The following is a 14,662-nucleotide window of genomic DNA, read 5'->3' on the forward strand; positions in this document are numbered from 1 at the left end:
TGAAAAAAACTGGTGTAGCTCCTGAGAGTGAAGCTTCCAACCCATGCCTACAAATCCTCTCCTGAATTAAGCGCACATGCGAGTCCACAAAGCAACTTATCAATTGACATCTATCTCTCACTACTTCAGTTCCTCATGTATTTACCAAACTTTTTACCACCATTGAAACTTATTTCTTTAAAAATTGTTCCTCTTGGTATTCAGGTAACTACCCTATAACCTCATTAGAATAAGACCTGACAGTGCTGGAAATATCACTCAGGATAACAATTTCACCTTCCAATCATGCAATATGAAAGTGGATGCTAAAATAACAAATAAAATTAGTGATATATTAAAATATAACCTGTATTTATGGTTAGTGGTACTACAAAAAACATTTCAGAGATATCAACCTTAAGTAAAGACAGTAATTAGGTTGAGATAAAATTTAATAAATGAAAGTGACCAAATTTTCAATTTTATCAAATGTTAATTCAGTGAAAACAAATAAATAATAGATGTAGGTTGAAAATACAGTTGTAACAAGACTGGAAGCCTTGCTTGATTTCAGGTAACTCTGACATTCTTAAAATACTTCCTAAAATGTATTATGATGTTAATACAAACACTTTTCAGGCCATCAGCTAAAATATGGTAAGGTGTTCATGCACTTTGTAGGTTTTAATTGCATGCGGAATGATTTACTTTCCAGTCACATCTCTACAACAGGTAATGTTATCCTTTGGAATTTTGAGGAATCCCTGAGAGAAGAAAGCAACCCTTATACGGTATAATTAAGAATCTACAAATAAAAGTAAACAAAATTATGTAATTTTTGAAGCATAGCAGAGTTGATACCTTCTTCCTTAAATATTTACAAAAGACTTACTCACAGCCAATACTGACCACTAGACAATTCCAAGATACAGATGCACAATTTGCTCAAAGTAAATAATGAATCTTATAAAATTTATTATATACTATGATGCACTCTCAATACTTAATCGCCATACTAGGGACGTGCGAGTACTCAAAAATTCAAGTTGTTGGTACTCGACTCAAGCGTTTCGAGTAGCATTACTAAAGTGGAGTCGAGTAGTTTTGGTTACAGAGCTGTCGAGGTCAGTAAGTTCTGAAATCTGCCGACAGGAAGTGCCATCATGAAACTCATGTAATAATATCGTTTTTAAAATTAATAAGCCGTTTTTATGCCTTAGCTTGGGAGTTTTAGCTTGCTGTATACATAGCAGTCAACCAGTGTAGTAGTCGACGACGTGGGCGCTGAATACCTTTTCATCCTCCGGCCTGGCAGCGCATTCGAAGTGGACCACTGTGTAGCTCATACACAAAAATTGTTAAGATTTCTATGAAAAAATATGTAACTTTTAGGTTTTAACGGACAGTGCCAGTTTTTCCGGAGTTTGATTTTGCAAGTGGTGTCATCTTTTAGCCTTGTTGATTTTTTAGGTACGTCCGATATTAGTTCTTGTTTATTCCTTTGCTGCGTTTGTTTTCCCTCCTGGGTTTACTAAACAAGAGTCGCTAATGTTGATTAAACGAAGAGAGAAATTAAAAATTTTTCTCGTTTACAAAAATAAAGTTATGTTCTATATTTCGCTTGCTTCATCCACTTAAATTCCAAGAAGATGATCCATAAAAATCGTTGATATAATTGTTATAAAAATTCCCAAGGTTCCTCAACCTTGCAATTTTTGTTATAAAGTACTTGTCCGGCCAAACAAGTGTGTAGCGAAAGGCAATTTTCTGCAGGCAGTATTACTGTAAAATTGAGACTTGAAAATCTGCAGCCTGAACATATAGAACAAATGGTTTTTCTGCGTGAGAATTTGAAAGTATCAAATATTAGATGATTCATTTACAAACATTATCTTTATTACGACTTACGTTGATTAATTTTTATTTAAAGTGACACGGAGAACATAATATTAGAGCCCCACCATATTTCCAGGTCCAATAGAAGCAATAAATCAAAAGAGATGTTTTGCCTAACTGATAGATATTGGAATTTGTTTTTCCCCCGAACCATAAAGGACTTTAATAAATACTAGTCCTAACTTCGTTAGAGCACTTAATTTTTATGTGTAAATGGTTGGTGTCCTAACACACCCCACCACACGCCTTTTAGGTGGCTTGCAGGGTATTATGTTGATTACACTTGTCCTAATGCCTTTACTCATAGCTCTTCCAAGCAGTTTGGATACGCATATGAATTCAATTTTCAACAAATTACCAGAGGTTAATTCTTTTAGATTGTGCTCATGGAGCTGTTTAAGACACTTATATTTTCATTCATCTCTGACTTTTGACACAATTGCGATCAACATTCCTCATTTTCGTTTCCTTTCTACAGCATGCTAAGCATTCAGAATAGGAAATTCATCAGGGGATTGGAAAAATGAGAATAGGTTGGAACGTGCGTTGGTGTATTGCCTGGTCCAGGAATTACCATACTTGAGTTGACGTGATACTCTCAAGTAGTTTTTAACTCAACTCGAGGTCAAAAAGTACAACTCGCACATCCCTACTCCATACTGAACTTAATATTGCTTAAGGCTCAATTTTTGGTCATAAGAGACCAATGCCCACCATAGAGACTATAAGTGTGAGTGACGGGATTCCTTATAAAAAATTAACTTGGGACACCACGAAATTAGCTTTATCTTTACAGTTAACTCCCGATTATCTGGGCTAATGATGTGGAGAGGTGGCATAAATAGTTGGAAAACATGGACGATCCTGACTTTCACTTTCATTTCTTATAGGGCTCATAATTTATGTAACTCAAACAATTTATAATTATTCATGCACGCAGTCTGTTATTTCAGTTTGCTTCTAGACTTATGGAAAGGTTTCTCCTCCTGATCATGGATCTTTCTGGTGGTGATAATGTCATGGTACTCATATTCTCACTGCTCCATTTACTCCAGCAAACTGTCTACTCAGGCCTGGCCATGATTCATGCAATCTTAACTCCTTTTGTCTCTGCCTCCACTTCCTCAAATACCTTCTCTTCCATCAATCCCTTCTTCTCCTGTTTGACCTTGACTGATTATATTGTAAACAATATCTCCATCTGTTGTGCTGGAAGCCTGGCTCATTTTTGTCTCAAGCCACTCTTTAGGATCTCTTGCATCTACTTTTTCGAATTCTTTCATGATTTTCACTAACTCAGAATCACTCACTTATTTCTGAGAAACCCTCAAAATCACTGGAAACACCTATATAAAGATTTATCCAGTGTAATAGGTTTCACTGAGGAGAGATTTTACTTTACAGCCTTTAGAGACACCATGAATAGCATTCAATATTGTCCTTTTCTTCCAAAAGTTCAATAAATTTTCATCTGAATTACTGAGAGTTTGGGGAAAGCCAAAGAAGAACTTTCTTTCCATGCATTGACACCTTGATCCGTTGCTAGAAGCATAGATGTGACCATACACAGTAACACCAATTCCCTCTTCTTCGATAGTTTGTCTATCAATTCATGTTTCTGTTCCACCATCAGCATAAGTTTCCTGCCTTTACCAGACATGCTATTTTCCTACAGCTTGAAATAATTTCCACAGATCAAATGGGTTCACCATGCCACAAAAATAAGGGCACCACAAAGCATTTGGTGTAACTGAAGAAGATCCCCTACTAAGCCACTGATTCATTGCTGATAAGAGTCCATACCTGCACGTCAGCAATAAGTAATCACCACATAATAAATGAGGTCTCATTTACAGTTATACATTCACGCATATAAGCAGGTTCCAAAATATCCATTCTTTCGGTCCTACCGTGTCAGTTGTTTCTTGATGGCAACAGTTTTGACCTGAAGACGCTGGCAGCAGTGCCAGCAAAACTGTTGTCATCAAGAAACATCCGTCGCGGTAGCACCGAAAGAATGGAGATTTTGGAACCTCGACAGAAACCTATGCAGTCACATATAAGCAAGTTGTTTTATAAATACATATAAGCAAGGGCACAAATAAGACCTCAGCACCATTCATACCCGAGTACGACAAAAATGTAAAGTTTGCTCTACTCAACTAATTGCATTCGAGACCTAGGCTAAAATTGTGCATTCGTGTGTGAAAAATAAATTTAAGGATCATAGATAACATTTTAATAATTTTTGATTGGCTATCCATAGAAGAAGTCTTCTAAAATCAATAAAGAGGTTTTTTTTTCTGCCAAACACTTTCCCCTACAACATTAGAGTGAACGTTCAAGTAAACTTCACGCATTCCTTGACAGCAAGTAAATAAAATGATTACATTTTAAGAAGGGAATACTGACACACATAAAAAGCCTTGGGTCCTTACAATAAAAATAGAATCATCCCGTTGTTTTTGTGCCGAATTTTATTCTCCACAAAGAAAAAAAAATCGTGGAAGCATCAAAGGAGGGTGAAGCTTGTCCACCACTAATCCACAACATGGCTAATCAGGAGTTTACTGCAATGAGCAAAGAGAATATTAAGGGAGACATCAGTTTCTTAAGATAAAGGCTGTTTGAGCTACAGACTTGGTCCCCATGTACATTCGAGTTAAATTTTAGTTAAAATGATAACATGAGCATATTTAATATACAAATACAAAATGCTCGAATGTGACGTATCCCTCGCATGAGTATATTCATATGTATACAGAATCCTGCAAATGAGACAGCAATGTTAAAAAGATTTGCTTTCAGGCACTTCAATACTTACCACAAAATCATTCAGTGTTAACATTTCCTCTTGCCTCCCCAAGACCTATAAAATTATGATTTTTCAAATGTTACTGTTGAGATACAATAATTAACAACTGTAAATGAAATGAATCACATGGAAATGTCACTCATCAAAAATTTAAGAGGCAAAATCTAATCTGGGCCAGGCACATGCAATAAGACATCTCACTTCAGTCTTAGAAGCACATCAAAGTCAGGTGGCATGGTTTTGCTTCCAAAATCAAAAGTGAGCTTTGCAGCAAATCTTTTAAAATAGTTACGGTTAACATTTAAAAGAAACATTCCACGCAAGATTTAAGGGAGTCCATGTATAACCTCATTGTAAGCTGCACATTACATGAGAAAATGCTATCTAATATCAGTTGAGATCAGTTATTTATTTGAATTTACTCTTCATCAAAGAAAAGCCTTTCCCTCACAAGAACTACTATCCAGTCTAGTTAAACTGACAATGAGCAGAGCAATGATGACCATGTCACACACTACTATGGGCTTCTGAATTTGAAGCCTTCTATGTATGATAGAAATTGGTACCAAGTGAGTTTAGACTTGATAAGGACCAGCAAACACAGCCATTGGTAGGCTCTATTCAAGTCACAGTCAATACTCATTTTTGCCTTCGATGCAGCTGCAAAGAACTCATCTGAGAATTATTACCTAAAGGGTGGAGTTTCGACCTACTCTTTCACTAATTGAATTCACTCCTCATCAATTGATTGATAAAATGAGACAGCTAAACTCCAAATCACATCTAAAAAATGATGATCTTAACATAAAAGAGTTTAGTAATGCCACTATCTATTTTCCATGTAATATCTAGCATCTACATTAGAAAAAATGTTTAGCCCCAATTTTAATTAAACCCATAAAACTGTTCCTGAAAACAAGGCTGATTGGCCAATTTCATCTTACGAAAATATATCCCTTCAAGAATGTATAACTATCAATACAGTTTTCCCAGGTATAAATATATAAATAGCAGAGAATTTATTTTAATTCCCCGAATAAAAAACTATCGGGAAGTAATATACCCTCCATCAAAGAGATGCCTCCGGACAAAAAATTACAAAAATCACTATTAACGTCCTAATCATTACTTCTTTTATCAATTCTTAATGCAATACGCAAGCTTCATGATACTTTTCTTTGAAAGTAGCTAAGAGGAATACATAGAAACTAGGCAAATAAGGCAATGAATATAAGGACTAAAACTCGAGAAAAAGTATGATAGGATAGGCAAATTATGATGGAACTTAGTACGCATAGACTGTGCTATGCAAGAAAGAATTATGCTAGGCATGTGTGGAAACTGAGTGTTAAAATGATTCGTACATAACCAAACAACAACCACGTCATTATACCTACTTTTTTTGGAGAACAGGTAAACGTTTGAGTTGTAATGTGTTTACTTTTTCCACTAATCCTCACCAGCTTTAAGAATTCCACATGTTTTATTGCAACAATATGTCATATTATAATATGCTTAAGCACTTAGTGATTGACAGGTAATACTACAGCATAAAATGAATAATAACCGACGATACAATGCCGGAAATAGAATTCCACTGTTTCCATTGAGTCACAATTAATTAAAAAGAAACATCACATCAATCCCCGGTGATATGAGGCTCTAACAACAAACATAAACTGCACGTTTAAATCACAAAAGCCTACACGGCTCATATGAAAAAGGAAATCCGAGCCACCGAGGTTATATCCATTCTTATTCAATAGAATCAATAATCTTTACTATAACTTTCCACACAACATGAACAAGATAAAGTTCTTTCTCTTATAATTAATAATTCCACACGGGGCGGCGATGGCAACTCGACGCGGCTTTTTCTCTCCTTTTAGAAACCGCAACACACTGCACGGTCCCTCTGAGAGATAAGTGGCGTCAGAACGCGAGGGATGGTGACACGGGCTCGCATGCAGCTCCAACCGACGCGTATTCATAACACCGGACTAGTACGGCCCGTAGCGGAGGGAGGGTGAGGGCCCACTGCGGGCCACAGACCTTCCAGTATCGAACGAGTCACGGCTAAAGTCCTCACGCAGCGCGCCGTAACGACTCGCGGATGACTGGGTTCCCGGACCACCGAACATGCCGAAATCAGAGCCACCGGGACGATCGAAATAGTCCCTCGATGAGGCGGCGGAGCTGCCAATCGAGGGGAGGGGAGCTCGAGGACCAGGTGGAGGTGGGGGAGGGCCATGTGGTCCAGGAGGTGGGGGAGGAGGCAGGAAGTCGCGACTGCGGGGTCCAGCTGGACCTTGGTCACGAGGAGGGTAGTCACCTGGCCCAGGGGGCATGGAGGGAAAACGACGCTCGTAGAGATCCCGCGAGTCCTCAGAGCCGCGAACAAAGTATCCACCGTAGTAATTTTGCCCGAACCTTGCAATCATCCGGTCGCGCAAGAACGGTGGTGGTGGTGGTGGCGGATAGGGTGGCTCACCGCGCCCGAACATTCGACCTTGGAATCCATTACGATCAGGTCCCAAGTGTGAGAATCCCGAACCACGAGGGCACTCCTTGGACCAGTGCCCGCCCCGGCCGCATCTGTAGCATTGCTCGGGGTCGCCCATTCCCGGACGATGTCTCACTTTACTGGTGGACACTTGCACCTTCATTGGCTGCCCATCGAGGACATGACCATTCAGCTCTTTAATGGCGTCGTTTATGTTGTCGGTCGAGCGAAGGTGCACGAAACCATAGTTGCGAACGACATCGCACTCGACCACGGTACCAAATTTAGAAAATAGCTGTCGTACTTCTTCAGCCTTGACTTTATCCGTCAAATTCCCAACAAAAATTTTTGTGGTTGGTGTGTGTGGTCCTTTACGGCTCGTGGCAGCCTCCACTTTCATGAGCTGCCCCTTCACGGATGACCCACACAAGTTTTGAATAGCCTCACGCCCTGCCTCCTGACTTTCCATGTGCACAAACCCAAAATTTTTAACAATATCACATTCTACCACCTTCCCATACTTCTCGAATAAGGGTCTTATGTCATCCGAAGTGGTGCTGTCTGTCAAATTGCCAACAAATATCTTGAAAGTGCCAACACTATTAGCTCCAGGCATTTTGGAATCTTTTTAAGTCCTATATAGAAAACCTTTACCAGATTAAGTGAGAAGATGAAAAAATTAAGAATTTTTTCTGCTTTCAGCAACAGATGTCCACTGAACTGCAACTGTTACGCGTTCGCACCTGTAAATCAGAAAAAGAAAAATAAGAAAACATTTGACAGGAACAACTGCACCGAGTACTTTCGTAAAACATTTGGTAACCCAAATAATGAAACTGAAATTCAGAATATCATCAGAGATAAACGATGCAATTATGATGATAAAAATACATAAATGCTACTTGAAATAGAGAAACACAGAACCAAGTAATGACATGCAGATACTAGAATAAAATGTTTCACATACCTATGGATAACAGAGCAGTGAAAACATTGAACGAAAAATAACTGGCATGTCAAGTATGACTGCTAATCAATTAGCAAGACAAAGTTGTTGAAATGATGAAGATAGAATGACGTCTGAGAACTCAAAAAGATAGTAGGGCTCTCAAACTAACTACCTATACACAGATAACCTGTCATGGATGTCAAATTACAATTCTGCAACATGGCAGATTGCCTTTGTTATGAGTTTGACTGAATTTATAGAATAATTGACAAAACTGACAGATAGCAGATGAGATTTCTCAAGTACAGTGATGCACATTGATATCTAATGCCGGGAATGTGTTAACACAGACAACATCCATGTATCCACAGTTAAATAATAGAATACTGACCAACCTAGATGGGCTATGATACAGCAACTTAAAAACAGCACATAGGCAAGAATGAACGCAAAAATGCACCGCATGCCCACTTATAGGTATGTTTAAGGAGAAACAGACTAGTTTTTAATAAGCCTGGCCAACAATCCCTAGTAGCTGATGTACTGGCCATTGGTCAGATACCTGGTTCTTTAGAGCAACTATTTTTAAAAAGCCTAGGGAGCAAAGGGGATAATTAAATAACATACAAAAACCAGAAAATGACAGGATATGAGAATGAGGGTGAATGTATATAATTCTACTATATACACTATATGAACCATATACCGGTTAATAAATCCAAGGGTTAAATACATTTGTTTTCACGACAATTAGCTTTTACAATTCACTGCAGCTGGCTGATTAGCATTGTACTTGGAATGGCATGCTACCAGTTTCATCATATCCAGCAGGACGCATCAAATTAGGTTAAGTCTTTACACGTTTATGGTCACCTAACAGTACAAACAGCATCATAGGGAGATGACATCAATATTGTGTGATGTGAAAAATTAAGGAAAAATGGATCATTCCACAAAAAAACAATTTCACAACTTACATATCATCACATTAATGGGAAGGCCCCACATGGATTTTAAGAATCATAAAATCCATGCACTACATCGATACCTCCACTGCACAAACACTCAACAATCACCAACTGAATCAAATCCGCTCATCTATGAGCCCAAAAAAACGAATGCGCTCAGCTAGAAGTAGCAGTAGCACAAACGCTCACCTCCAATTCTACCAGCTTCGGAGGCGAGCGTTTTTGCTCCGGCAACTGATAGCTGAGCGCATTTGTTTTGTTGGGCTCCTACATTAGCAGATTTGATTCGTTGTGCGATTGTTGAGCGTTTGTGCAGTGGAGGTATCCATATGTTACTTCATCTTCTGGTTACCATTACTCAAATTTACTTAGTAAATTACCAGAAGTTTTTTGTTTGATAAAAATTCGAAACAGTTAACATCAATGGTTAGCAAGTTTACTTGGTGAAATGGCAATGACAAAGAAAAAATGTTGCTGTAATACAAATTATGCTTAAACACTACTGGTTTCAGCCTTCTTAAGCTATTTCCAATGGTGAACTGAAAAATTTTGTTAGATAAGACCAGCTTTTATGGGAGCAAATGTAGGAGACGGGATCCATAAAAAAGTAAGATGCTAAGCACAGAGTAATTTGGAGAGTCGGGTGGAGTTGAGCTACCAGCACTGAGAACAAAGAGGAGGTGAAACTTGGGATTATGCCATTGAAAACACTAATACCATGTACTTTGTGATAACATAACATTTCTAGACATTAAACATTCCTCCAATATAAAATTGCTGAACACTGAATTGCTGTCAACATTTAGTCTGCATTTTAAATGTACACTAATTCCCACTTTCAACTTTCTACCATTTTCACTGATTTATAATGCATTGCATTCAGGAGAATCACATTTACATATAAATACACCATTTCTATACAGTGCATGTTTGGTTAAATAAACCTTTGAGGAGAGCAACAGTGCTATAAAGAGTATTTTTACTTGTTTTGGGCAAGTATATACGAAGTCTAGATGCTATTTTTTTTAAAATAAATGGTTAATTTTTCTCATTAGATTTCTGATAGAAAAACTGCGAAAATGGCAGTGGGTATAGTCATAAAACATTTAAGCTGCATGTGATTTAAAAAAATCATTATCAAAGGAATCCCTGTGACCATTATTTCTTGCTAAACATCAAATGGAGTTTTATTATTCAGATATATCTATCTAAGAGAGAAGTATTGACAGGAGGCAGTGGAGATTTCAATGAAAAGCAGCAATTTAAAGGTAATGAGAGAGGTTGGATTATTCCCAATGATTCTAACCAACACCATTAAAAGTGAACATTTGCACAAGAGGGCATTTTTAAACAAGCTAATTTTATCTTTCACTCCACACTTAATTTACTCATCACTTTGATAAAAATAAACTGAACCTAGTATTTTGTCTGATGTTTTTGCCCCTCTTTGCATATTGTTGATTCTTTAATCAATACAAATATGTAGTAGGAATTCAACTTGGATCCATACACTTTCTGCATTTTAACACGTTCTGTAAAGCTAAAATGACTTTGTCTTCTACAGTGATGGTTAATGCGAAAATAACACTGAAGTATTCCATTCTACAAAAATATCAGTCAGCCTTTCAAGTATAAATATCAGTGAGAATGCAGAAAATTTATCTTAATGTGGTTTAGGCTTAGGTTTGAAAGCATAGTAATGGCATCTCAGGGATTGGAAGACAAGTGACGCATGAGGAGTTTTTACCCATTGTGCATGCAAAAGTCTGAATTACATGTTAATTTTTTCCATCCCTCTGAATGATAGCTCCAGTAATAGGTTTTGCGGGACCAAAAGAGTGACTGGTCGAGCCAACGTTTCCTGAATCACACAGTCATTTTCACCGCCCCTTTCCATATTTAGAAATGTCATTCAATACAAAGCCAAGCGTAGAACTAGAATTGCCGCTGGTGCCCGTGCATTGTTTGGCTGAAGGACGGTGCCAGAGATAGTTGAAAATGGGACATGCCATGTGATAGAGAAACGGACGGGATTTCCATCTCACCAGCTATCACAGAAAATGATAGTGTGAACGGAAATTTTTTCTGCCACCATTGCAGCAATTGCTGGAGTTGTCCCTCGAAAGGGATGGAAAAAATTACTATGATTCAGGCTCTAGGAAGAGGGTGAGAGAAGACTAGGCACACTTGATACGTGGAGAAGAATTGAGAAGGTTAAGTGAATGGAGAGGAGGGACAACAAAAAGCTGGAAATGGTGGGCGAGGAGAGGCAGCTTCTAAATGAGATATGGAGGACACAGAAATTGGAGTGAACTGGAGAGAGCTGAGATTGAAAACAGTCCATGATAAAAAAGGACAATGTCACTAAGTGTTGAAACCATGGTTGGTCATTGAGTGGTGAATCTTAAAAGTGTGTAAATTACCATCTGTAAGTGTGTAAATTACCATTTGTGTTTTCATCATGGATGTAGCAAACTTCCACAAAATCAAGCCTGAAATGATTTCATACATTGAAAACAGTGTTGGAGGGTAGAACGTAGGGTAAACAAGGGAGAGGAATGAAGAGAATAGGAATTTTAGATAAAATGAAAGGGAGTTGAGCTTGATTGCGAATTTAAGAGGAAGGGATGGGAGACTACCAGAATACTTATTGAATTGAAACCTACCTTGATTGGTAGAATAGTTTTACTGCTACCTGGTTGGTCTGAGAAATTTTCCTGGGCTAGTTACACAATAGATTAAACCACGTGACTGAATGTCTAAATGCATGAGTGACTTTGATGGAGTGGAAATGAAAATTCACAATTGTAAACAACATATGACAGGTTCTATTTTATGTTCATGCATTCATACAATGAGGATGGTTGCAAAGTGCATTTGGACATTCAATCTTTTGTTCATCATTTTGAAATTAACTCCAACATGTAAATGCATCGTGTAACCAGGCAGTTACCACAATAATAGATCCAAGATATGATCCAAGTAACAGATTCAAGGATAACAGATAACAAGGACTCCAGATAATGATGGTGACAAGGCAAGATAGGGACAGACTGGACATTTCTGAATTGAAAATAGGTAGAGGAATATTTTTTTCTGACCAATCAGGAGTGCATATTAAAAGAAATTTAAATGAACAAGTAAAGAACAACTATTGGGCTCTTGGTAAAATCACTAAATATCTTGTAGTAACAGGCTTGAATGATGAAAAGACTATAATAAAATTTGAAAACTAGATAGAAACAGAACCCAAAATAATCAAGAAAGGACCACAGATGGATAAGATCCTCAAAAAATGAAACATAACTATTACAAGGAAATAACTCATAAGAGAATAGGAGATGGGCACAGTTAGTTTAGGAGGCCAAAACCATGAGAAGGTTGTAGCACCAAAGTAAGGATTGCCATCCTAGACGAAATATACAGCAATATAAATCCATCAACAAAATATATATCAAGCAATAAATATCCCTATCAGAGTAATTTTTGATTTGATTTCTATTGTGCTTAATAGTTATTTATTTAAAATGTAAATTATGTTGTAAATTGCTGGCAGGACTGCAGATTCTTTAATTATAACTCTACTATAACATTAAAATCAGCAAGGACAGTTCAAGTTCATGAGTTAAGAGTAATTCAATGAAAGTGGGCAGAAAGGAGAAAATCCACAAATTATATTCTAACCCTTAAAACCTATTCTGCCCACAAGTGTGGAACCAGAGAGGGCTTTCCATGCACGCATTTGCTTAGAAGCAAATTCTGATCCAGAAAGAGTAACAGGACATTGAAGACATTGTTTTTAAGGGCATTCTCATTTAAAATTGTAGCAGTTCCATCAGAATATTACAAATCTAGTTGTAGGTTGATTTTTAAATGACTGCAATTCTTTCAGTTTAAGAGCAATTACTTATTCTATTTTTTGGAGCTCCATTCTTTGTCTCCGTATAAAAATGTTGTTGTCAAATAAAACCAATTCTTCATAAAATTTTGAGGTATGTTTTCGGTTTCAATTCTGATGATAAAATAACGTAAGTTTAACAAATGCTTGACAAAATTCCAACGCTTCATTAGCCTAAACAGTGATATTCTCTATCAACCCCATTTCCTAACCCTTGCTTGGTGTCAATAAGTATTAATTTTAATATTTCTGCATCTAAGTATTAATAGGTTTATTCTATACATTGATTCCTTGATGACATATTAGAGTTAGTATTTCTTAAATAATAAGTCCATATGCACATGAAATACTTAAGTATGGAAGAATATAGTTGGGTTTACAATACTAACATCAGAGTAAGAAGACTCAACGAAGACCAAACTGCCGAGTTTATGAATCGAGACAAACAATTTTACTGAGAAAATATTATCAACTAAATTTTTGAAAATACAATACCATGGTTTTAACAATGGGAAGAAAGGATTTACATAAAAAATGACAACAAATACTACCTTGTGAACAATGTTTAATTTTAAATTGAACGACTCTGATGGCAAAATGTTTCATATTGAGAGAGGAAACAAACCAAGATTATTATTAAAAACTATTTCTTGAAGGGGTCGGCAAACAATCTCTGACCCACCAAGAACGACTATCCCAATGATAAATGAGGCTGAGAGTGATTATATATACAATATGGTTCATACACGAAAAGATACGCAAATTAGCCCTCGTCAAGGATGAAATAAAACCTAATACTATATGAAAGTGAATGAGTTTCACCAACGTCACTGCACGGATGCTTAAATAATGGAAGCCTAACCGGCATCGGCCAAATCAGCCCAACCGGCCATTTTGTGCACTTTCCAAGTAACAATAGCATGTAAAGAACAGATAACGATAGACTCATGGAATGCTTGGATAAGGAAAGCGTCCACAATTCACAAGGAGACGGTGATTACAATAGACAAATACATTCCAAAAAATTGTAATATCAACAAACGAATGCATGCAACGTATTTGCTTTGTGCCACTTCATAATATTGACATCATCATTAAGCATTAATAGGTAGTAAATACGTGTCAACAGTGAATCAAATTGTAATTAATGCGGCAAAAGCTGGCACCAGGTTCATTGATATACGGCTCCGAGCAATTTCCCGGTATCTAACGTGCACACAAGAATGAATCGATGGAAATAAGATGATGTATAACCTTAAGATTGACCGTTAACAGTTAAATACCATCCAAAATGATAAATAAATAATCAGGATTGATTTGCAACGCTTGAATACATTAGATTTTCAAAAAAATATCACGTTCTTTTATTAAGGCATCTCAGGCACTCCCAAGAAGATTGGACGACATGTCTTTCACTTGTTTCAATCTTCACAGCCTAACTGTTCAACTAAATATTTTCCTCGCTGATCGGTTATAAAATAACAGAGAATGGGTTGAAAATAACTAATAAATAATAAAATAACTCAATTACCTGCCGCGAACTGCAATGAAGGATACGTGGAATACGGGCATACAGGATGAAACGGCGTTTATCTTCTTTCGTTCTGCGAACGGCAGGAGGCGTTGTTTTAGCGCACTTATCTCATCCCACCCA

At 37.2% G+C, this 14,662-nt stretch overlaps 1 protein-coding gene across 1 annotated transcript; it reads right to left on the minus strand.

Annotated features, from left to right (window-relative positions):
* Nucleotides 1-6,154: 6,154 nt before the first annotated feature.
* LOC124159066 (RNA-binding protein lark-like) lies at nt 6,155-14,637 on the minus strand. Its single transcript, XM_046534581.1, has 2 exons — nt 14,540-14,637; nt 6,155-7,936 (listed from the first exon to the last, which is right to left on the minus strand). Exon 2 carries the CDS (start codon nt 7,807-7,809, stop codon nt 6,691-6,693), a length of 1,119 nt encoding a protein of 372 aa, XP_046390537.1. The 5' UTR covers nt 7,810-7,936; nt 14,540-14,637; the 3' UTR covers nt 6,155-6,690.
* Nucleotides 14,638-14,662: the final 25 nt, after the last annotated feature.

This window comes from Ischnura elegans, chromosome 5 (genome assembly GCF_921293095.1).
Source record: "Ischnura elegans chromosome 5, ioIscEleg1.1, whole genome shotgun sequence".
Taxonomy (NCBI): domain Eukaryota; kingdom Metazoa; phylum Arthropoda; class Insecta; order Odonata; family Coenagrionidae; genus Ischnura; species Ischnura elegans.